Consider the following 26,022-nt stretch of genomic DNA (forward strand, 5'->3'; position numbering starts at 1 on the left):
CTGTGGGAACAGAAGACATGAGAGTGGAGTGCCAGTTATTGTCTCTTATTGCACTGAGAGTGTTTGAGTCTATTTTTGTTGAAACTGTCGGGTGGGGGGGGGGGGTAAAAAAGGGGTTGTTCTGTTTCTTTCCTTGGAAACTGTTATGAGAGAAATAAATACGTTTTTATATTTCTTTGTGTCATTTGTTTTGAGCTGCGAGAACTTCCTGCAGCAGTTGCTTTTGTTGCATGTTCTTCTCTCTTCCTCTCTCTCTCTCTGTCTCTCTCCCACACCTCTGTGTCCTTCTCTCACGATATCTGTCAATAAAGCATAAAATGTCTGATATATAAAAAAAAACATAAAGGAAGAGCTCTTATCTTTGTTTTTTACCATAAAATTTTTCTTTACTAACTTTATGACCCCCCCCCCCCAGGGATTTTGGCCGAACTCTGTCCTTTCTCTCTCACTCGTCGCTCACTCAAAGGAAAGCCAGGCTACCTTCAGGTACATTCAGTTCAATTCAGCCTGGGGTGTGTAGTTTACCATGTAAGCTTCAGTCCTCCCACAGTAACCCTGGTACAAATCCAGCATGCAGGATTTTGTTGCATGTTCTTCTCTCTTCCTCTCCAGCTTTAATGTTGATTGACAGCTGAAATGTATTTTTTTTAACCAGACAGGTCAAACTTTTTTACAGCGGGAATTTGGCTTAACTCTGTTCTCTCTCTCTCTCTCACTCACATGAAAGCGAGGCTTCCTTCAGGTACATTCAGCTTGGTGGTGGTGGTTGCTTAAGCCTGCGCTAAACCTCTGGTGTCACTCCACATTTACTCTTTAGGCTTTAGGGCAAGGTGTCACAATAGTCTACTGGAAATTTCTTCGACCCAGTAATGTTGTTTCTTATGAACTTTTATGTCATATGTATGCCTAGTGGATGAAATTCAACATGGTTGCTAAGAGTTGCATGTTGGGCAATTTGAGTAATTACCATAATGAGCTAATTAATCACCAAAACTGGAAATTAGCATGAATTATATAAATAGTGAGGCTGAAACCATGAAATTGTTATACTGTATTGTTGCTTTTTTTTTAAATCAATTTAGAAAGGTGATCTAGAGTCTAAATTGATGTGTGGAAGTCCAAAAATTAATCTCTTGCCATAACTGAGTCTACTTAACTATTTCTAAATTGACTAAAAGCTAAAATATACAGTAACCTTTTCCAGATTTTGATAGCCATGCAGGCACTTCAAAAGTCATACAGAGAGAAATAAAGTCATAAGAGAGAAATACAGCATCGGTGGCAGTGCCTTTGTGGTTCACTGTCTATGTCAGCTACCTTCGAGGAAGAGATTGTGAGTTCTAACCTGGGATGTGCACAGACTGAACTTTCATCTGTGTTTTTTAGACAGCAAAGTTATTTGTATTTGAATAAAAGTGGTTAGTGTTATTTCAGAGAAGAGAATATGTGATTGTGGTTTAAAGACACAGATCAGCTGAGTGGGAATTGAATGCATTTTTATTGAAGTGTTCTCAGTCCAGATATGCTTTAGGAGTGTTAGTGAGAAGGCTTCTCCTAAAGGAATTAAATATCACCGACAGTTTTAAATACATGGAAGAAAATGGCGACCTGAGTAACCCCTCCAACCCCCACTGACGGTTGGTACCGATATTCTCTCTGGTGTTTCCTGCACGACACTCAGCTCCAGAAATACTTTATGTTGGCCCAATCAGCTTTTCCCCAATGTCTCCAGGCAGACCCATATGACAATAGTCCAGTAAGATGATTTTCTTTCCCTATCAGAGCTCCCTAAGTGATGGTCATTGTATCAATGTAATAGTCAGTCATGCATGCCAGTAAATAACAGCTATTATAGCTAACCGCTAATGTTAGCCTCTTAATGCTGCTGTGGACTGCAAGCTGCTTTCTCGCCGTCAGACCGATTTCTGTCAGGACCACTATAGAGAAACGCAGGAATGAGTCCAGAAGTATACTTCCCGGGTTCATCAGCAAAAAAGTTTGCGTTCCCATACACTTTTATTAACCACAGATCTTAAGTTATACATTTAAGTGAAATCCCCATTCTAAAACCCCAGACTTTTCCACTGAAGAACCAAATGGCGGCAATTTCTGGATAAAGCCTACAAAAATAACTCATCCCTGTGGTACTCTACTATAGTCAAAATTAATTATTAGCTATTATGCAATATTTATATTTGGCAGTATGGCAAAGAGCAGCAGCAATAATGACCCCGGTACAGAACAGAGGAGCAACATAAATGACATTGTTTGATACAGCATGAAAGGAGGAGCTGGGGTGGAGGTGGGTTGGAAACGGTTTGCAGAGAAGCCGAATAAAAAGAAAAAGGCACAAATGAAGCAGCTTTATATGGGGTGCCCTGAATGAGATTTGCCAATTGAAAGCCTGGAGGGAAGTCAGCTGATGTGGGCTGGGTTTGTGGGCTGAGCTTGACTTCATGGCCTGCCAGAACTATCGCAATGTTCGGTTTGCGGTGGAGTTGTTAGCGCTGATTTCACTGATGAATTTGTGTTTCATCAAGTTGAAGCCATAATCTGACCCTGCTCACTGACCCAGCTCCCCCTGCTGTCCATATGGTGCGTCTGCACCCTAGCCGTTTCAACCCCTCCCTCCGGCCTTTGGCTCACACCTCCTCATTTACATACAGCATGAAATGTCAAATGGTAAAGTGCAAAAGCAAAAAAAATAAAAAAAATTAATTTAAAATTTAAATATTTCCATTTGAGCTTTTTTTCATTGTCACTTTACATTTTGAAATTATCATTTGACATTTTGAATTTGCTTTTTCAATTTCCTTTAGTTTTTAAGTTTAAATTGATCATTAAATCATTGATCATTTAATCATGTCGTGATTATTCCTGCTATACAGTAAAATAAAAATAAAAATCTTGTATCTAATGTAATTTTCTATTTGGACTTTAATTTGGATTATTATACATCCTCCATAAGGGGGTGTATTTAGTTTGTTGAGACTCAGGGCGGTGGGGAAGCACAGTGTTGGGGAGCAGGGTGTGGCATTTTGCTCTGTATGTGTCTGGCTTTCTATTGGTCACTGAGAAAGAGCCCGCCTTCCAGGAGTACTTCCTGTTTCATAACCCCAGTCTGGGTCGCGTACGGTCACGGTACGATACGAATGTTAGCATGAGGTACTCATCATCTTGCGGTGAGGAGGGGGGGGGGGGGGGGGGGGGTTATTATGGTTTCACCATTTACCAAAAAAAATAAAGAAATAAAATAAAATAGCACCACCGTAAATAAATACTCCATTGACATTTACAGTAAAAATATAAAGCAGTCCTGTTCTTTCAACAGTGTAAACATATTTACAAACCATATAAAATTGAAAATACACAGAGGCAGCATCAAGGTTAGAGAGGTTAGTCAAGAGCTTAACATTAGTCTGGAGCTTAGTAACGGACATCTAAACAAAGAATGTTTCACAGAAAAGACTCAAAGAAAGAAATTATGTCATTTTATCGAGGAGTTACCATGACAACCATTATTTGGCTCCGTTTTTATCTTTTATGACACCCAAGCTGGATGTCACATCACACAGCCACAGGTCACACCTGACATTTCTGGCGTTTCCAGATCCAGACCAGGTAAACATCAGGGTTTTCAGGTGCTATCCTAGCTCCATCAGACCCATAGACTTCATGAGTACAGCTCTCCAAATATGAAGATACATCTTGATCACGCCCCCTGGTGGCTGGCTGCAGTATAGGTCAGAAATCCAGCCCACTCGATGTGTTGGCGGATGGGACATGGGACTCTTACACTGTAACACAGAGTAACACAAACACCACCAACTACTGTACAAAATAGACCAGCAAAGTAAATCACTAATCACCAATCGCTGTTACAGCGTTTTAGGGTGGAGTTTTCTTTGACAGTAAGTCGAGGCCAGATTGATTTGTGTTGTGTTGGTGAAGCAGCTACAGCCTCTGCTGCTTTGGGACACGGCAGTAGCCTCTCTCTGGGCAGAACGACGACAACATACTTGAGTGTTCTCTAGAGTGCCGCAGGAATGATCCTAAAACCCGGAAATTAGTTAACCTGGGTTTCCTCGTCTGCAAGTCAGATGGGATTTTTGAATGGCTTTTTGGTTGGATGCTTGAAATAAGGTCTCTGGTTAATTAATAATTAATATGATAATTTTGTGTTGAGCAATATAATCTTTTGTTAAAGACATAGTTTATTTTCACATCTAGAACAATCTTAAAGTTAATGGAAAAATCCCATTGTCTTTTTGTCAAGGGAACACAGCGCGATGCCAACTTCCTGGTTGACCTAGAAAAATATGTCATTCCTACACTACTCTATTGTGTTGCTTTGATTGAGTTCTCCCCCTACTGGTAATTGCTGTTTACTGCATGTTACAACCAACTCGGGTTTGGAGATGAAGTGTCCTTTTGTAATTCTTCAAGTTCATTTGTCTCAACTCAGCAGATGTCGCATGTCACCTCTGCTCTGTCTCCACGTAAGCAGCTTTTTAGAAACCGTTAGAAACTGTTGGAAAGAGAAATGGTTAGAAACAGTTAGAAACAGCCATAGGTTAGGATGGTGAGGGTTAGGGTTAGTCAGGTCACAGACAGGCCAAGCCTCGCTCGCAACACATGTACAAAAATAATAAAGACAAGGTTTTCACAGCAGATCCATTCAAATCAAACATTTTCATTCTTCTTGTTTTCTTCTGAACACAGTAACTACAGACTGCTATGGAGAACAAGGAAGCACCCACTGTATTTGACATAAAACAAAGATCCGTAACTGCTTTGAAGAATACCATTCGTCAAAGTATATTATAATTTTATGAAAGGGTCCCTGCAGGCCTCAGGGCTGCTCTTGGTCTCTCAACATCAAAGTATTCAAGATCGGAAACATAACACATGAATTAAGAACGTTAAAACGACCAAATCTAAGGAGTAAAACCACTAAACTATTGACAAGCAGTTGAGCCGAGGGAAGAAATGAGCATTGATAAAAGTGGAATAAAAACATGTTTAGAAGGTCACGTCAAGCATATTCACAGCCTCTTTGGAAAGCAGACGCTTTTATCCCACCTTAGAAGTACCGACTGAACAATGGCGTGTGTTCACTGCCTGTCAGCTGACCAATCGGTGTGCATTTTCAGTGCAGTTCAAGTTGGGATATGGGCAGGGCTGGGAGGCAGGGTTCATGCCTGCAGACCGAAAGGAGTGGATGGAAGGGCCGTTTCCATGTGTGTGATTAAGGGGCAGTGTCCACAGAAGGCTTTTTTTCCCCATAACGGAGGGCTTTGTATATCATGCACAGAGCACTTCCAACGTGCAAAGACACACATTGCACGTAGCTGACTCTGACAGTAGCTAACATTAGCTGCCCAACAAGATGATGCAATCCATAATTCTCATGGAGCCTCTCCTCTGCCATGTTTGTTGATCTTTAGCCCCGCCTCTTCCTCGGTTTTGATTGGTTGGTTAAAAAAGTGACATTGATGAGCAGCGCTGTTCTCCAAAAGTTGAACTCTTTTCTATTTTAGGCACCCCGAGTGCCCTGGTGTCGGGAAGAGGAGCGCTCCTAGCGCATCTTTACCAGAGATCATTGCAGAAAGGCGCTGCTGACAGCTCAAAACAAGGCCAGGTCGAAACCTGGCATAGCCCCGGTGCATGGTATCGTCACGCATTTTTTCCAAAGGTGGGTTGTATCATTTTAGATAGTTATTGTCATGCTAATGCCTGTGCAAGTGGTCATTTTTCTGATCAGTTTGTTTTTAAGTACTTATTTGACATATAAAAAGGGATGATTGACAGCTGTGGCAGCCAGTCTCAAGCCGTCATCTACAGGCTACAGGCTCTTCACCTTATAGATCTGTTTTAGATCTGTTTGGGACTAAAGCACCTGGGGGTTTTCATCTTTTAAAGTAAAGATGTTTAAAAAACTATTGCTTGTTACATTTTCAGTGCTGTACCTTTTCTCTGTAAGAATTGTATTGAGCTTGAAATTAACGATATGATACATTATATTATATGAGCTATGAACGTGAACACAACACCATTTATATTATTGCATGTTTTTGTAGATTGTGTACATTGTGTAGATTACAATTATTATGCTTATTATTATTATTACTATGCTACGGAAGGTAGGTGAAATCGCTGTCCGTTCTGAAGAGCTATTCAGTTGGTTCATGAAATCGCTGGGCTGCGTGCCCTCCAGTGTTGCTCAGAAAATAATGTGTTTTATTAGTTACTCCAGCTACGTTATCGTTTATTTTAATACACAATGGTTTTAATGGAAGCAGACTAGCATTAACCGCTTGTCTGTTTTGCCGGTTTTTGTCGGCTTCATATTACTCTAACCTAACAACCGATAACGATAGCTGGAATAACACAATAATAGACACATATTTTCAGAACTTACCAGGTTTTCCAACTACCTGCATATGCCAGGAAATGTGTAAGGTAGGTGAAATCGCTGTCCGTTCTGAAGAGCTATTCAGTTGGTTCATGAAATCGCTGGGCTGCGTGCCCTCCAGTGTTGCTCAGAAAATAATGTGTTTTATTAGTTACTCCAGCTACGTTATCGTTTATTTTAATACACAATGGTTTTAATGGAAGCAGACTAGCATTAACCGCTTGTCTGTTTTGCCGGTTTTTGTCGGCTTCATATTACTCTAACCTAACAACCGATAACGATAGCTGGAATAACACAATAATAGACACATATTTTCAGAACTTACCAGGTTTTCCAACTACCTGCATATGCCAGGAAATGTGTTTTATAATGTTAACTCCCGGGTCTAACCATAACATGGGGCCTACACAAGTGTACACAACAACCAGCCAATAGCTAATCGCTAACGCGTTAGCGTTAGCTTACAGACACTGGAGGTTTTATTTTTGGTATTAAAGCAATAAACGTTTTTATATAGATATCTCAGGGAAGTGCTTTGACTGTGGGGATGTTCGTTCAATCTTCACAAGCTCCTCTCTTAGCTGTTGTAAGGATATACAGAGAAGAGACCAGGCAGGCTGGCTAACATTGTGTAAAACAGAAGGAACACACTGCTTTATCTGTCTACCAGACTGTATATCGATGGACCGCGTTAGCTAGCTAATTAGCCATGTTAGCTGCCTCAGTAGGTAACGTTAGCCTATAGAGAGTATTTATCTGACGTTTATGTTAGCTACTCCTCAAACCTGCGGGTGGAAATGGTTTATGCGATGCGATGTATGTTGAAGCAAGACAACGTTTTAATGTACCTTGAATTTGACAAATTACGACGGGTCGTGCTCACGCAGATCTAAGCCCTGGCCATCCTAGGCTCAACGCGAGACTCATCAGTCATTCGGATGAGTCTTGCGTTGAGGCTATGGCCATCTGTATTTTTACAAACGCCGAAATATTCCCATACAGCCGACGTTTTTAGATGGGGGAAAGTTCAGGGGGGTCCTTGCGTTCTCCTGCTTTATCACACACATGATTGTAAACACACAGGCATACAGCTCCTCACAGCTCCTCTCTACTGTGCGTCTGACATGCAGCAAGGGGGAGGGGCCGCGTAAGCTGCATTCTGCAAAGCGACCTGGGCACGTTGTTTTGGGGAAACAGCTGATACCGTGAGGAAGGTATGACGGCAAATCTTAGTGGGGCAGCGGCGCCCTCTAGTGGCCGGCCGCCATTTAGTCGGCTGAAAAGGTGCATAATTAGTCTTGGCGACATGCGGGAACATAAGGCCCCTGGTGCATTACCAAGCACCGGGGCCAAAAAGGTTTCTGTGGACACGGCCTTTGAAGCGTCAGATGCTGTTTTTCATGACATTCTCTCCTTATGAGCGAGTAGAGAACATGCGACTGCCCTCCTTTCTTCTTTGTTTGTTAAAGGAACTCACCAAACATTTTGGGAGATTCACCCATCTGTCATTATAGTAAAACAAAAAGATAGATACCCTTCTCTTCACCGTGCGTACATTAGAAAGTAGCCCCGCGCCCCTCCTGCTGGTAGTGAAAGGTACAGCAGTCTACCCCCATTCACTAACCAAAAAGACACATTCCAACAGCAGCAGAAACACTCACATGTACATGTTGTGACTTGTGTTCTCACCACGCCATGAAATAACAATCCAAAATTATGAGCCACTGATATGAATGTGTTGGCGCTGTTGGAATGGGTCTTTTTTGCTGCATCGTTCACTAGGATTTTAGTTAGCAGGAGGGCCATTGGGCTATTTTCTAATGCACGCACAGTGAAGAGAAGGTGATCTATCTTCTCATTTTACTATCAGGAATACGGCAAATAGGCGAATCTCCCAAAATGTTGGGGTGTTCTTTTAAAGTTGTAGTTGTTGCAGTGAGTTACTCTTTAAAGTTGTAGTTGTTGCAGTGAGTTACTCTTTAAAGTTGTAGCTGTTGCAGTGAGTTACTCTTGTAAGTTGTAGTTGTTGCAGTGAGTTACTCTTTAAAGTTGTAGTTGTTGCAGTGAGTTACTCTTTAAAGTTGTAGTTGTTGCAGTGAGTTACTCTTTAAAGTTGTAGTTGTTGCAGTGAGTTACTCTTTAAAGTTGTAGTTGTTGCAGTGAGTTACTCTTTAAAGTTGTAGTTGTTGCAGTGAGTTACTCTTTAAAGTTGTAGTTGTTGCAGTGAGTTACTCTTTAAAGTTGTTGCAGTGAGTTACTCTTTAAAGTTGTAGTTGTTGCAGTGAGTTACTCTTTGAAGTTGTAGTTGTTGCAGTGAGTTACTCTTTAAAGTTGTAGTTGTTGCAGTGAGTTACTCTTTAAAGTTGTTGCAGTGAGTTACTCTTTAAAGTTGTAGTTGTTGCAGTGAGTTACTCTTTAAAGTTGTAGTTGTTGCAGTGAGTTACTCTTTAAAGTTGTAGTTGTTGCAGTGAGTTACTCTTTAAAGTTGTAGTTGTTGCAGTGAGTTACTCTTGTAAGTTGTAGTTGTTGCAGTGAGTTACTCTTTAAAGTTGTAGTTGTTGCAGTGAGTTACTCTTTAAAGTTGTAGTTGTTGCAGTGAGTTACTTGCTGCTCAGAGCTCGTCGGCCATGTTTTACCAGGCTTTCCGTTCAGGGCATTAAAGGGATAGTTTGGATTTTTTTAAAGTGGGGTTGTGTGAGGTATACGTATCAATAGTCAGGGTATTACCTACAGTAGATTGTCGTATACATACATACAACGTCAAATAATCTGAGCTATTCCTTTAAAGATGAACAGACGGCGTTTAGCCCTTTCTATCCGCTCTGACTCTACAGGAGGGTCTCGTCACTCCTTCACGCAGACATTGCACCTCCCCACATTCTGCCTCTGTTGTGTCTCCTGGGTGAGCGTGGTAGGAGAGGAGGCGTCGGAGGAGACCCTGGCGAGTGTGGTGGGGGAGGAGGCATCATCGGAGGACACCCTGGTGAGCCAGAAGCTGTAGATGTTGTTGAAGTAGCTGCAGGTTCCTCGGGGCCCCTGACACTCCACGAAGGCCTGGGCCCTGAAGTCCCTCAGGCAGCTTCCTGATGAAGTCAGAGACTGGCCGCCGCCCTCATCGCCCGCGCCGGTGTGCTGCAACAAAAGGTTGAGTTTCGAGAAAATGATCTCACGGCAATGAAATGGCTACTATTGGGACTAGCATAACCAAACGAGTGAATATCCACACACAATATTTATTGGCGACTACGAAGCAATGTTTCAATCCACGCAGTGGGTCTTCATCAGGCAAATGACTATATGAAGACGGCAGGAAATATATATTGAAAAGAGACTACGCAGCGCCACGCAGTGACATCAGCTGCTGTCAGTCAATTAACTCGTTCCCCGCCAGAGTTTCAAAGGAAAAGTCGCCAGCCACCGCCAGGGTTTCTGATCATTTTCACACATTTTCCAAGACCCACAGAATATTCTCTTCTATGACTATGTAAACACTGAATATCCCAAAAGAAAGAAGAGAGTCTCTACTTTCAAAGAAGAAACAAGTTTGATTCTACCTTCATCCGTTCTTTAGTTATTGACACTTGAAACGTCCCCAAAAAGCTGAGAAAAGAGCATTTTTGTAAACATAGTCATCTTCACGGGTCCTGAACCGTATAAATGTCTTTGATGGCGGATACTGGCCGGTGTTAGACTCAACTATGATCCCCATAATGATTTGGTTTCCCCTTCCGGTCAAACACCCGACAGCTTTTACAGCTTTTGCTGTAACACCGGTGCGAGAAACGGATTCTAATCAATTTAAAGCTGAAAGCTTGTTTACAAATATTAACTCATTCCCCGCCATTGACGTGTTTTTACGTCAATCCGTGTTTTCACCGCCATGCGATAGATGGCGCTCTTGGCCACCTTATGAAGTTCTACTTCACTCCTCAAGTCGGCCAGAAGCAACAGTTATTGTCCCACAAAACCAGCCAGCGGAAAAAGCAACGATCTCCCTTCAGGAAAAAGCTCCATAAAACACCTCCAGCCTGGTGCCTCAAAGGGCTGCAACGAGCAGCTTTCCCCCCCGAGCTCCACACACTGTCAGACGGACTTGTGACAGTCACTCAAAGCTGAAGGATTTTTTTCACCAGAAGCTGGCAAGCACACACCAATCATTTCTCCTGTCAGGTACATTAGTAATCCGCTTTGTGAACCCTCACATCGTGTACATTTCAGCGGTCAAATATGCCCCCAGACCTCCACACATCGAGCTCCAGAAGACCCAGACCCAGGGCAAGACAAGAGTGTGAGCCGGCACGTCCACTCTCTGAGTGCGGGGTGAATCTCTCCCTCACCCCGCTGCACAAAAAGGTATTTTTCTCTGCTTTCTGGGGAGAGACGGGGATTTTCGGTGACAACGACCCATATTCAAGTGTCGATAACTAAAGAACGGAAGAAGGCAGAAACAAACATCTTTTTTCATGAAAGTAGAGGCTCTCTTATTTCTTTTGGGATATTCGGTGTTTACATACAGTAGTCACAGAGGAAAATATTCTGTGGGTCCCGGAAGATCAGTGAAAATGGTCAGAAACCCTGGATAAAAAAAGGTTTGATGTCAGATTCCTGAGGGGACATGGCGTTGAGGAAATAAATCCAAAAAGTCTCAGACTGGAGGAGCCTCTTTTCGTGGTCCTCTCCCCTGAGGGGCTGATCCACTTTGTCCACACCAACGTAACGGAAAGCATTAAGGTTGTGACCGGCTCTCTCTCTCTCTCTCTCTCTCACACACACACACACACACACACACACACACACACACACACACACACACACACACACACACACACACACACACACACATTTAAATGATTTATTTATGTCCACATAGATACAGAGTACAAAGGACATAAACACTAGTAATGCAATCAGATGTTGTAACGGATGTTGTAACGGAAAGCATTAAGGTTGTGACCGGCTCTCTCTCTCTCTCTCTCTCTCACACACACACACACACACACACACACACACACACACACACACACACACACACACACACACACACACACACACACACACACACACACACAAATGAACAGCACCCAACACTGACTGTGATCATTCAAAGTGAGGTACAAGTAATACAGTAATACAATTACAGTAACTAAGTTACTGCCCAACAGGTAGCAGTAGTGCAGTACCCACCATGAGGAAGGAGTAGTATTGGTAGTATTGTAGTAGTAGTAGGAGGAGTAGTAATAGTAGTAGGACCCACCATGAGGAAGGAGTAGCCCACCCAGAGGCTTCTCCAGTTGGGGGGGCATGGTGGCTGGGTGGAGTCCTGGCTGTGCAGGGCGATGGGGGGGGAGGTTAACCCTTCACACACCACACAGCGGCTGATGTGCTCTCTGATGGCGACCCCGGCCAGCGGCGCGCTGGGGACCGGCGCTGTGGTCGACAGCCAATAGGATTTGTCGTTGCGGCTGGCATAGGAGCAGCTTCCCATGTTACAGTAGGAGAAGGGCATGGTGGAGAAGAGACGCATGCAGGAGCCTGCCTGGCCTGGAACAGATCACATGACACCTATTAGCATCTCTATTATTAGTTATAACTTATAGCATACATTTGGACACTGTACATTCTGGGAATTCCGCAGTACCGCACCTGCCCATTTGGGACACCTTGGCTCAGGTTTGGTCCCTCTGAGTACTGATGGGTCAGAGGGGTGTTCAGGGTGTCCATAAGGGTAAATTTGTACATTTGGGACTCATTGGCGGATGTTATGGATTGTTTGTGTCTTTTCAAATACTGGCTTTTTGGGTAACCCTATACCACCGTCGGCCACCAGGCAGCACTTGGGAGCAGGAAATCGGAAGAATTTTTGGTCACCTCTTGGTAGCCTGGACTCGTGGTTTGGCCTGAAAATCGGGTCATCTTTGGTATTTTGGGACTGCAGGGGTGGCGGAATTTCAGGTGGCTTCTGGTAGTTTTCATGACTGATGATGAATGAGGGGCACTGCCTGCTGGCACCTAGGTCCCATCGGACTCAAACTTGGCCTCATGGCACTTACTCATGTAAAAACGGTCTTCGTTTGTGAAGATTATCCTGCTAAACACAAATCCCCACTCACATACACTTTTGTTAACCACAGACTTTATTTCACGCATTTAACCGAAACCCCCATTCTAAAACCCCATTCACTTTTCCTCTTACGAACCGAAGTGCTACTTCCAGACTCATTCATGCGATATTAACTTTGCATTCAAAATTTGTACAGGGAAGAAGACTTCCCCTAGTGCATCATTATTATAGTACCCAGGTCCTGTGTGTGGGCCTTCTCCTGGCCCTCCAGGTACAGCAAACTGTAGCCGCTCCACAGAAGGGTCATGTGATCCGGACAGGAGGGTGTCGTCTCTGATTGGCTGTGCATCACCAGCAGGAAGCCAGAGCTCACTCCGCCTGGACCGGGGCTACCGGGTTCACCAGTCAGCCCCGGGTCTCCTGCAACACCAAGACCATCAGGTAGGCAGACAGACAGACAGACAGACAGACAGACAGGCAGACAGACAGACAGACAGACAGACAGACATACATAAAGTTAGACAGACAGACAGACAGACAGACAGGCAGACAGACAGACAGACATACATACATAAAGTTAGACAGACAGACAGAGAGACAGACAGACAGACAGGCAGACAGACAGACAGACAGACAGACAGACAGACAGACAGACAGGCAGGCAGACAGACAGGCCTGTCTTACCCTGGGGCCCTGTCACTCCTGTCTCTCCCTCCAGTCCTGAGTCTCCGTTCGGTCCTTGAGGTCCCGGCAGTGCATCTGCTCCTGGTCCACCTGGTGCTCCGGCTGGCCCCACCCTCCCTGAAACACATCAATATTACAGGCTCCACCCCTTTCCAGAAGAAGAAGAAGAAGAAGAAGAAAAGCTAAAATAATAATAAAAAGCTATAATAATAATAATAATAATAATAATAAGATATTTGCAAGCGGCCACGACAGGGGTTCAAGCCTTTTCTGAATGCAACTGACTTTGCAAAAAAAAGTCAATGGTTCTGAGGACATGGTCCAAACATATCCCTCAATATATCTGCCAAGTTTTGCGATCATTGAACCAACAGGTGTGGAGTTACTCTGTTAGGCCACGCCCAGTTTTGGCATCTGCGACACCCCCTTTTGGTCAAAGGGTTTTGTAATAATAATGTGTACACAATTTACTGGGGTGGAACTCTGTGTCTTACCTTTAGCACCCTGAGGCCCGGTGTCACCTGACGGGCCAGCGGCTCCAGCCTGACCGGGGAGGCCGTGGGACCCCGGGGCCCCGCGGGGGGGTGGGGGATGAGGGTGTGGGGGAAACACTCTGCCCTGCTCCCCTCTCACACCCGCAGCTCCGCTCGCTCCTTTGCGTCCTCGTGTCCCCGCAAATCCGTCGCTGCCTGGAGAACCCCGATGACCCGGGAGTCCCATCACCCCTGGAGACCCCCACTCACCTGCACACACACACACACACACACACACACACACACACACACACACACACACACACACACACACACACACACGTACACACACAAACACACACACCTCACTTCGTGGCACAGCATTGGGTTATTTTAGCCTGTCATGTTGCGTGTTGTGTATGTTGTTCTGTTGTGTTGTGTGTTGTATGTTGTTGTGTGGTATGTTCTTCTGTCAGGACTACTCTAGTCAAAAATAAACTTTGATTAGGCTACCATATGCAATATTTATATTTGGCGGTATGGCTTTGAGCAGCAGCAAAGATCCCCGGTACAGAACAGAGCAAGCAACAATGACAACAGAAATTGCATTGTTTAAAGAGCAGGGTGCAGGTTAGAGACCACTTTGCATGAATATGACTGGTATGTAGCAATAGGATTCTCGTTTGTTTTTTCCCCCACACATAGCTGCATCTAGATTTGTTTTTTGTAAAGCAGCTGGCACGCGTACCTGAAAACCCGCAAATCGAACATAACACCTGTGACGTTTCCTCGGATTATTACCCCCATACGCCGAGGGGCTGTTATCCGCCTCAGACCAGTCTGGAGTCGGGTTGCATCAGCTGAGATGCGTGGGGTGCGTGATCTCTGGCCATCCAAAATTATATTTCCAAATAGGCGTTATTTTTGATAAACTGATTGCATATTGGGGGTCTACTAGTTTGTCTATTAAAACTATACAAATTTCATAAAGTGCCATATTGGCCATAGATATTAACCTTTATCGAGCCCAAACTAAACAGTTGCCTTGGGGGGGAAATGGCGTAGATTCAGATTTTCCTGCTCGTTTCAATGCCGAAATGCATTCACACCTCTTTTCCACATTAGTTAGTTCAGTTTAGTTCAACCATCCCTGTTGTTTGTTTTGTTTGTTTCTTCCTCCCCCTCTCTCCCCTAGCTGTATCCCACTCTTGTGAAGCGACCTTGGGTTTTATGAAAGGCGCTATATAAATTAAAGTTATTATTATTATTACATTCCAGACAGTGTTGCCAGATGGTAAATGTTGAATTATCGTACCAGAGGGTCAGTCATTTTTGGAGGTAAAGTATCGTACAAATACGATAATTATCGTATGTCTGGCAACGTTGATTCTGGGTGTTTTGGAAAGTTTTCTGCTGTACAGTAAGTCCAGTAGCTCGAGTGACGTCACAGGTGCCCAGATGGCTTTTTTATTCAGCACATGCATTATAATGCAACATTTTTTTCCATATTTCTGCCCTGGTGGCATGTTTAAAAATATATATGTTTTGGGATGGGGGGGGGGTATTTTCATAAGAATCTTGAGCCCAAACTGTAAATTCAAAAGGACTACCGTATTTAACCTGCACCACTCTTTAGACACAGCGTGAAAGGAAAAGCTGGGGTGGAGGTGGGTTGCAAACGGCTTGCAGAGAAAACCGAAAAATGAAGGTGGAAATTTAAATGAATTTAAATATTCTTTTATTCAGCTTTAAATAATTATTTTGACCGAACTACACCCGCTAGCTGCAAGCTAGTTCCTACATGAGACTGGAAAAGAAAATAGTTCCTACATGAAACTGCTCACAACAAAGTCTGTGCATTATCTTGAGTAACCGGGTCATGATTTCTGGAAAGAGACAATGTTGTTGAGTTTTTCAAATGTATGTTTTTGGTGCTTTGAGCATCACAAGCCGAGTGCCATCCAGTTCCATTGTATTCAAGAGAAGGCAGACATCTCTGCGGCCGATATCTCCAAAACTCAGGCAACTATCCCAAAACGATATAGATGGATAAATAGCACTACAGGTGAGAGGAAAAATATGTATTTTGAATTTTAGGGTGAGCTGTCCCTTTAAGGAAATCAGCTGATGTGGGCTGGGTTTGTGAGCTGAGCTTGACTTTGTGGCCTGCCAGAACTAACGCCATGCTCAATTTGTATGTTGTTGTGTTGTATTACCATGATTTAGCAAAACCAAACTTTCCAGTCCCCGTAGCAACTTGTCAGCATGGTAACCTACCAACATGTCATTATGGTAACCTAGCAACTTGGCGGTATGGTAACCTAACAACTTGTCACTGGGGGAGGAATTACCTTTGAGGCCAGGGAGTCCAGCGATGCCGGGCAGTCCTCTGTGTCCTAGAGGCCCCTGATCCCCCTTCAGGCCCGGGCAGCCTGGGGCCCCGTCGTCCCCCTCGTCCCCGGATGAGGGGGGGTTTGAGCCGGGGGCCCCCACGGCACCAGGACTCCCTGAAACACCACAACCAGGTCAGAGACTGCGCGCGCACATGCACACACACACACACACACACACACACACACACACACACACACACACACACACACACACACACACACGCACACACACACACCAGGCTCTCCGTCTGGTCCGGGGCAGCCAGTCCCTCCAGAGGGTCCTGAGATCAGCTGCTCACAGTCTGAGCCTGGTTCACCTGGAGCTCCACTGTCACCTCGGGGTCCTGTAAAAACACATGATATAAATCCAGATGTCTAATTTAACACAGCTGGTCTAAAGCTGCTGTTAATCCTTGGTTTAATTGGGTTTAATCTGGTGTAATCTGGTTTAATTGGGTTTAATCAGGTTCAAACAGGTTTAATCTGGTTTAATCTGGTTTAATTGGGTTTAATTGGGTTTAATCAGGTTCGAACAGGTTTAATCAGGGTTAATATGGTTTAATCTGGTTTAATCTGGTTTAATTACAATAATAACAATAATAATGATGTTTATTCTGGTTTAACCTGCTTTTATTATAATAATAATTATGTTTAATCTGGTTTAATCTTGTTTAATTATAATAATAATGGTGTTTAACCTGGTTAATCTGGTTTCGTTTTTAATCAGGTTTAATCAGGTTGATACAGACCTGTGAATCCGACCTGGCCTTTGGGTCCCTGGGGTCCCGGCTGGGATGGACCCTGAGGACCTGGACCACCAGGAGGTCCCTTATTACCTGGAAGACCTCGAGCACCTGGAAGACCCAGTTCACCCAGACCTGGATAGACAGACATACAGACAGACAGACAGACAGACAGACAGACAAGCAGACAGACAGAGAGACATAAATAACAAGGCCAGGTCGAAACCTGGCATACGGCCGGTGCAGATCGTCACCCATGTATACCCATACACATTTTAACAATCAACATAACACATATAAGCCGTCATCTGATTTTCCACGTTTTTTCCCTGTTTGTGTTTAGGGATGCAGGATAAAGACTTTTTTTCTTTTTCTTTTTTAATAAATGCTGCAGCTGCACACTTACTGTTTAAACTTTAATTATAATTGTTGTTTTTCTTTGTTCTTTGATGTGAATTTATGGCTTTTTGGCACCTATATGTAACCTTTTAAGGTTGAGATAATTGTATTATCATTATATGGTCCAAATATTTCAGTAAAGCACTTGAAACACTTGAAATATTCTTGCTTGGGTGGTATCATTCTACTTGAAATGATGGTAAAATGTATTATTTTTAGTAAAATAACATGTCACGTGTGCAATGCAATATTTGTAATGGAATCATTATGGGACACGGCTATAGGGCTGTCCCAAACCATTATTTTCTTATCGATTCGACTAAGGATTATTTTTTCGATTAGTCGATTAATCTAACGATTATTATTATTTATTTATTTTTATTATATAACAATAAATTTACCCAAAACAAATAAATAACCAAAAACTTCTCAATTTCTGTATTTTATTTAACCATCTCATTCTCTTTAACAGTCCAACATAAAATCTCTCAAATAAAATTAAAGCAAGAGCTTGTCCTCAAATAAAATGAATATAGTGCAATTCAAAATAAAATAGTAGAATAAATTAAATTCAAGTCACTTTCAGGAGGAATACCAAAAACCTTGTGCAATGTCAACTGAGTTTAGCAGCAGTCCAACATAAAATCATCATCTTAACAGTCCAATGGTGTGCAATTTTCAGTAACAGTGCTCTTAATTTTGGAGAAAGACAAATACTCCATGTAAGATGGTCACACATCATCCAGACACAAGGCTGTTAGAAGAGTGTGCTGACGTCAAATGACGCTGCGCTGATGGGTAAGCGCTATGTTAGCGGCTAACTGTTACTTGTCGTTACTTTAAATGGCAGTAAAACGCCACTGAATGACCAAATTGATTTAACTTTTAACCATTTCGATTTCCACTTTCCATACGGACCCCAGTATTGGTTAGTTGTTTATAACGTGACTATATTTATAACGTTTATAACGTAGGCTACTCCGGTTTCCAGTTTATAACTTGGGTCTACAGCCAGAGTGCGACTTGTAGCTATTGCGCAACACACAGATTCAGCCCGCAAACCGGAGTACGTTATTAACGTTATAAATATAGTCACGAGTCACCAATGCTGGGGGTCCGTATTGAAAGTGGAAATCGAAATGGTTAAAAGTAAAATCAATTTGGTCATTCAGTGGCATTTTACTGCCATGTAAAGTAACGAAAAGTAACAGTTAGCCGCTAAAATTAGCCACACGTGACGGACAGGAAGTCCGAAACTGGACATTCGTCAAATAAAACAAATTTCAAAGTAAAAGCCCATCTTGATGAAAGGGTGCCAGAAAGGGTGCCAGGAGTGGTGACTGCAGCGATTGGGACAGACATGCTCCTATAGGCCAGTGCAAGCACCGGCCTAAAAACATAACTTTTCAAGATGGACTGTGTGTGTGTGTGTGTGTGTGTGTGTGTGTGTGTGTGTGTGCTCTCCGTCTACCACTGATTCCAAGAGCGATGTCGTCTGGAGCTCAGCCACCCTTGCCAGTAAGGTTGAGGAGGAGGTACCTGTAGTTCACTCTAGAGCCCAGGCCTCTGACCACACAAAGCCTTGTGAAATTATATTGCGGAAGGAAGGGACACAAGGGGCTTCTTCAATATGGACCCGGCGACAGCTACCGTAGATCCAAGCCCTCTGCTCTAAGGGCAGACAACAGATCCTGAAAAGAATGATGAGATCAAGGCCCATTGGGAAAGAACACCTGCGGACCTCCAAAAGGCTGTCAGAGTCAAGCAGCAGCAAAAAGGAGAGTCCCACAGTCCACTTCCAGCACCTAACTGCAAGAACGTCTGTGCACTCTGCAAGAACGTCTGTGGTTCCACACTGCAAGAACGTCTGTGGTTCCACACTGCAAGAACGTCTGTGGTTCCACACTGCGAGAACGTCTGTGGATCCACATTGCGAGAACAATTGCGGTTCCACACTGCAAGAACATTTGTGGTTCCACACTGCAAGAACCTTCGTGGTTCCACAATGCTGCAAGAACACTGTGGTTCCACACCGCAATAACCTTTGTGGTTCCACACTGCAAGAACCTTTGTGCTTCCAAACTTCAAGAACGATTGTGATTCCACGCTGCAAAAACGTTTGTGGTTCCAGAACCGGCCTCTTCAGCCATTTGAAGACACACAAAGCCCCAAGAGGACCATCATACTCCACTTCGAGAGAGAGAGAGAGAGAGAGAGAGAGAGAGAGAGAGAGAGAGTGTGTGTGTGGGTTTGTGTGTGTGTGTGCGTGTGCATGCGTGCGTGTGTGTGTTACCCCTGGCTCCCATGTCTCCCTTCACTCCTTTCAGTCCATCCAGCCCGTGGAGGCCCAGTGGACCCGGTGGACCTGGATAATAATAATAACAATAATATTAAAACTGGAGTATTTTGGCTCTTCTATTTATAACTACAAAACGCTTCTTCTTTTTCCAGTCCAATCCTCCTGAGTTCAGCAGTGATACACTCGGAAAAAGTCAGTACCCGCACAAAGTTTATAAAGTGCAGATGTGATAGAAGTTTGGTTCAAACTTTAAGTTACTTTAAGTCACAGAATATTGACTCTTAGTCTATCTTACCTCAGATCAAGACCTCACTGCTGCTCGTCTGCTGGTGAAAAGTGACTCACTCAAGTCACTCACAAAGTGAGTTGTTCCAGATGCTAACGAGTCGTTCATGATGCTAACGAGTCATCCATGAGGCTAACAAGTCTTTCACGATGCTAACGAGTCTTTCATGATGCTAACGATCTCTCATGATGCTAACGAGTCATTCATGATACTAACAAGTCGTTCATGATGTTAACAAGTCATTCATGATGCTAACAAGTCGTTCATGAGGCTACCGAGTTGTTCATGCGGCAACCGAGTTGTTCATGATGCTAACAAGTCGTTCATGATGTTAACAAGTCATTCATGATGCTAACAAGTCGTTCATGATGCTAACGAGTCAGTTGTTCATGAGGCTACCGAGTTGTTTGTGAGGCTAACGAGCCGTTCATGAGGCTAACGAGCGGGTCTTCACGGTCTCTGAGTTTGGGTTCTGACCTTGGAGTCCCTGATATCCCTGCTCTCCTTTAGGTCCAGGCTGACCGGCTTCACCAGGAGAACCCGGAAAACCTGGCCGACCGCTGGGACCCGGGGGTCCAACCACACCTGATAGATAGTCAGACAGACAGACAGACAGACAGACAGATAGATGAATAGATAAATAGTTAGATATATAGGTTGCAGTGTGTTGACAGAGTTAACAGAAGATTGGCTTATAGAGGCAAATATTTTTATGTTAGTCTTTTTTGCGCTTTAGTTAATATTAATTATGTTCTCTAGTCTATGAACATATTTTTAGTAGGAAATAATTTGCGTGGATTTATGGCGGGCAGATGTTTCATCCATACACGCGGATTAGGGTGGCATAAAAGCTCATCTGCGCATCTCTAGTGTGTGTGTGTGTGTGTGTGTGTGTGTGTGTGTACAGTATGTGTGTGCACGGACGCATGCGCAGGCGCATGCGTGCGTGTTTGTTTGTATGTTTATGTGTTTGTTTGTTTGTTCGTTCGTGTGTTTGTGTGTTGCTCTGCTTGTTAGCATGGTACCTGCTGGACCTGGGTCTCCCTGCTGACCTGGACCTCCTCTGGATCCTTTGGGTCCTGGAGCCCCGGAGAAACCAGGCTCTCCTTGATCGCCCAGCTGTCCTGGTTGGGCTGAAAGAGAGAGAGAGGCAGAGAGACAGAGAGGGAGAGATAAATAATAAATAAGACACCAACCAATCTCAATTATGTGTCATCTTTGTATGTTTCTATTATTGATTTTAATTATCATAATAACTATTTCATGATCATTATTTGTCTGTGGGTGTGTGAGTGTGTGTCCGCTTGCGTGGGTGTGCGTGGGTGTGTGTGTGCTTCTGTGTGCGTGTGTGTGTGTGGGTGTGCGGGTGTGTGTGTGTGTGTGTGTGCGTGTGCGTGTGCGTGTGTGTGTGTGTGTGTGTGTGTGGAGTCTCACCAGGAAAACCAAAGGCTCCAGGAGGGCCTTGGTCTCCCGGGGGTCCGACCACACAGAGGGACTCTCCTTTGTCACCTGAAGCACAAACAACAACAACAACAACATGTTAAAAGAACAACACTTTCAAAATAAACAACACTTTAAAGCTAAACAACACATGTGCAACACTGAACCGGATCTACATCTGTCTACAGCCATGACACCGCCAAGCCCCTTTTACACAGCCTGTGATCGGTGCAGCATCATTACGTTTCAGCTCCTGTTTAAAAGTCACAAGGACAGAATGCCGTGTCATTTTGTTACGCCGTTCGTGACGCCAGTGGAGGTAGTATCAGCCTTGAATCAACGTCAGTTTAAAAGGGAAGCTCAGATCATTCATGAAAATAAAATAAAAATACATCCGCTATCCTCTGATCACCCTGTCGGGGGTTATTTTCCAATAATGACGTACTCACTGTACATTATCCTATAAATAGCCAAGCAACACATTGGACACATTGGGCCCTATCTTCGCAAAAGCAGTAATTTAGCGTTTGCGCTCGTTTAACGCCGCGTGCAATGCAAATTGGGGGCGTGGACAAGCGCATGCCTGTTATAATGTGAAACCTAAAATGTGGGGATAGATGGCATTATCCTATCGTCAGCAGCGCGCAATTACTTTGCGATAAAAGCTTTGAAAAGCACCTCTTAGGCGCTAAAATACTCGCTGCGCTTGAGCGCACCGTGATCGCCGCGCTGCGCAGTGCAGAAACGTCATTACGCACGGACGTGCCACGCCATGGACATCAAATTCTGCTGCTAAAATTGGGTAACCAGCAGATTATTCGGTGAGGCAATCAACTATAATTCACTGAGAAACTTTTATCACATTGTAAGGAGGGGTTATGGTAAATGAATTGAGAAAACTTGTACATTTCCATAAACCGTTGGCACCACAGCCGATCTGTCACAAGCTCTCTCCATCTCTCTCTGTCCTCGGCACGAGTCGGCAGCTCAATGTTTCACCGAGTCCAATCCTCCAATCTTTTCTTTTGTCTCCGCCACATGCAGGTTTCTATTGTCCCACCCCAGCCAACAAAATAACCCGAATTGCATCAAAATTCAGATGTTTTTAACAGGTATATGATGTGATGGTGTCATTATGAGATAGGGATAATAATATATACAGTCAATAGGCCTACATTTATACAAATTACGCATGGGGAGAATTAGAGCATGCCTCACGCAAACTGTATTACAGGGACTGCAAGACGGAAATCTGCTTTGATTGATGTTACGCCCAGGCATTGCCAGGCCACACCAATAATTATGGTGGTTAACACCGCCCAAATCCCGTTTGCACCATGCATAAATGATTTGGCACGCCTCTAATCTGCGCTTGTGCCCGTTGTTGTGATGAGTTATGCTCCCCCGCGAGTATTGCATCCTCACCATATTTTGGGGCTGTTTTAACTTGAAAACAGGGAGGTTACGTCTACCCAAACAATTATATCATTTTTTACTCGGCATAACACCTGTCCAGTCCCACTAATTCCCACAGGTGCGCAAGCGCAAATAGGGGATGTGGCCTGTACCAAGATAGGGCCCAGTGAGTGTTGCTAAACACTGACAGTAGGAGCCTAGTGGCGTTAAAGCCTAGTGGCTAGGCATAATTAATAGTCATAATGAGCTGTCTCACGTTGTGTTATGGTGGGTTGTGTTCTGGTGGGTTGTGTTCTGGTGGGTTGTGTTCTTACCTTTAAGCCCGGTGTATCCTGGGAAGCCCGGTACACCTGAAGCTCCAGTAGATCCTTGGTCTCCCTACAGATAGACCGAGTGAGTGTGCGAGAGAGAGAGAGAGAGAGAGAGAGAGAGAGAGACACACACACACACACACAGGCAGAGTGAGGGTTTGAGCTCCTGAACATTAAGTCAGAGTACAGACGGGGGGGGGGGGGGGGGGGGGCAGCGGGGGGGCAGCGGTTTTCCGGCTGTGTCAGACATTCCTACAGACACAATTGGCTGTGTCTGCAGGTGGGAAGCCGATGGGGTATGAGTCCTGGTCGCTGCACTAGCACCTCCTCTGGTTGGTCAGGGCGCCTGTTTGGGGCGGTGTTTAGGTCAGGCTGTTACATGGTTTTAGGTCAGGCTGTTACATGGTTTTAGGTGTGGCTGTTACGCCCAAAGCACACACAGACCTTACACACGGAGTCCCACCAAACTAGATAGGCCTTCTATCTAGTTTGGTGTATTTATAAAACGGCTCTCTCAAAACAAGCAATCTGATTGGCTCACAGCTGTGGTATATTTAGCATATACCACACTAAATACACCACAGTTCACCCATTATATATATATATATATATATATTATCCCACAGAGCAACAGCGTCGCTTGCTATGGGTCTTTAATCAGCAGGCTGCTTGATCACCGGACAGGCGACTGACCAAAGCATAGTCTGCTTTATCATCTTGACTCTAAATGGGACAATACTTGACCAAATGATCATCATGCTGTATTCAAGAAGACTTGAAATGAGTGATGGAGAGACCATCAACTCATTAGGAAAGTGTTTACTGAGGTCATAAGTCAAGTGAGAAGTAGGGTCATTTGCCCATTCACTTCTATACAATCTGACTTCAGATGGCGCAGTTACCCCCTGGTGGAGGCTTAAGGCACTCCTGCATTGACTTCATTTTTCAGCCATGGAGGTTGCCATGGAGTTTAGTTTGGTCTAGTTTAGTTTAGTTTGGTCTAGTTTAGACCATGCTTACGTTATCTCCTGTGTCTCCAGGAAAGCCCATGATGCCTCTGGGTCCTGTAGGTCCCGGCGATCCTGAAGCTCCTGGTTTGCCAGAAGCCCCTGGGGGACCCCAGAAGCCCAGGATGCCTGGGGGGCCATTAACCCCCGGAGAGCCCGGTCTGCCTCTGGCCCCTCCCATGCCTTTAGCTCCTGTGGACAGAGATGTTCAATGTTTTACTGGAGACCTCCTGTGGAGACAGATGTTCAATAGACCCTTTTGAAAGCCGCTGTTTGTGGTGGTAAAGCAGGAAGTAAAGCAGGTATAACCAATACCAGTAATGATGGTTACATCCCATTTATGGCTCCTACATACTACCCGACGGTCATCAGTCGTCAGTCGCTGTTCCTTTCACACTACAGTTAAGTTTACGGCTATCTCAAATATTATTTCAGGTTTCAATAGATAATACTGTAATATCTAGTAAATAATATCTAGTATAAATAATAATAGATAGTAAACATCTAAGATTTGCATAGCTAATGCTTTTTTAATTAGATGTTTAGTTGTTGGACAGCAGTTTGTACCATTTTGTGAGAATGGCCACTTGCCTGTTTATAGCCTGCTGCAGACAGCAGACTTCACCCCGGCCATGTCTGCACTACACTCTCTTCTCTCCTGACACGACCATTCATTTCTCCTGGTCCATGCCAGGTACATTGCTAGTCTACTGTATCTATAAATTAAGGCTCTAGATGACATGAAATGGGGGTGAGAAGTCTATTATCATAAGAGAATTAGGAATGGGTCTGGAGGACTAGCACTTCCAGTTCCTTCGTCTGTATGGGAATTTTGGTTATAAATAAGGTCGGTAGTTAACAAAAGTTCATGAAACAGCGAACTTCGTATTCAGCAAGATAATAGGAAGCACCTTTATGATTTTCGGAGCGTAAATGTGTTTTTTTTATGTGATTTTCAGAAAACGCTTCGAAAGTCATAAAAGCGGTCCTCATTTGTGAAGATTGTCTTGCTGAACACGAAGTTTGCTGTATCATAAACTTTTGTTAATCACATACCTTATTTCATGGATTTAAACAAAATCCCCATACATAAATCCCATTGACTTTTAGACTTGGGGAGTTATTGGCCTACAACAATATGTCATCTCTGCGGTGCCCTATTCCAAAACGCCTCAGCTTCCAGTGGGCGTTACATTCCATCCAGACCTGCCCCTACCTATGTCAACATCAAACCTACGCCCTCAGGTAGCATAGCAACAGTTGCTAGGTAGCACTCTGACCTCGTGGTCCAGTGAATCCGGGGGGGGCGGGGGGCCCGGGGGGGCCGCTCTCTCCTCTGATGGAGACACCAACGGTCTCTCCTGGGGGCCCCGGGGCCCCGTGGCTGCCTGGCAAGGAGAGAAATCTACTGATTTATCTGTCAATCACACAGGGAGAGATCTACTGATGTATCTGCCAATCACACAGGGAGAGATCTACTGATATATCTGTCAATCACACAGGGAGAGATCTAGTGCTGTATCTGCCAATCACACAGGGAGAGATCTACTGATGTATCTGCCAATCACACAGGGAGAGATCTACTGATTTATCTGTCAATCACACAGGGAGAGATCTACTGATGTATCTGCCAATCACACAGGGAGAGATCTACTGATTTATCTGTGAATCATACAGGGAGAGATCTACTGATTCATCTGTCAATCACACAGGGAGAGATCTACTGATGTATCTGTCAATCACACAGGGAGAGATCTACTGATGTATCTGTCAATCACACAGGGAGAGATCTACTGATGTATCTGTCAATCACACAGGGAGAGATCTACTGATGTATCTGCCAATCACACAGTGGTTGGAGCGAATATTGTGTCATTTGTGTCATGTCATTTGCCTCAGTCGCGTCACCTGGGGGCAAAATGGAGTCTGCTCGCGTGTTTGCATTGCTTTTGTACGTCATCTCACTGCGTGAAATCGCGTTTGGTGTGAACGCAGCAACACTGTCATGATGACATCAGTGTATTTCGATTTTTGCTGCCTTCAAATGGAACTCATGAACTTGTCGTTACGACTTCTCTTGGGTCCACAGGGCTTG

At 44.2% G+C, this 26,022-nt stretch overlaps 1 protein-coding gene across 1 annotated transcript in view; it reads right to left on the reverse strand.

Moving 5' to 3' along the window:
• Positions 1–8,942: 8,942 nt before the first annotated feature.
• LOC310776647 (uncharacterized protein) overlaps positions 8,943–26,022 on the reverse strand; it is a 65,716-nt gene continuing 48,636 nt past the window's right edge. The window contains exons 33-47 of the mRNA XM_083636820.1: positions 25,208–25,315; positions 23,941–24,119; positions 22,924–22,987; positions 21,188–21,262; positions 20,779–20,886; positions 20,231–20,338; positions 19,462–19,533; positions 16,776–16,904; positions 16,263–16,370; positions 15,985–16,140; positions 13,655–13,849; positions 13,161–13,277; positions 12,711–12,896; positions 11,670–11,956; positions 8,943–9,547 (exon numbers count right to left, since the gene is read on the reverse strand). Of these exons, the coding sequence (XP_083492946.1) occupies positions 9,260–9,547; positions 11,670–11,956; positions 12,711–12,896; positions 13,161–13,277; positions 13,655–13,849; positions 15,985–16,140; positions 16,263–16,370; positions 16,776–16,904; positions 19,462–19,533; positions 20,231–20,338; positions 20,779–20,886; positions 21,188–21,262; positions 22,924–22,987; positions 23,941–24,119; positions 25,208–25,315 (2,180 nt within the window). The 3' untranslated portion in view covers positions 8,943–9,259. The remainder of the gene's footprint in view (positions 9,548–11,669; positions 11,957–12,710; positions 12,897–13,160; positions 13,278–13,654; positions 13,850–15,984; positions 16,141–16,262; positions 16,371–16,775; positions 16,905–19,461; positions 19,534–20,230; positions 20,339–20,778; positions 20,887–21,187; positions 21,263–22,923; positions 22,988–23,940; positions 24,120–25,207; positions 25,316–26,022) is intronic.

Source organism: Poromitra crassiceps (assembly GCF_964638095.1).
Source record: "Poromitra crassiceps genome assembly, chromosome: 5".
NCBI classification, from domain to species: Eukaryota; Metazoa; Chordata; class Actinopteri; order Beryciformes; family Melamphaidae; genus Poromitra; species Poromitra crassiceps.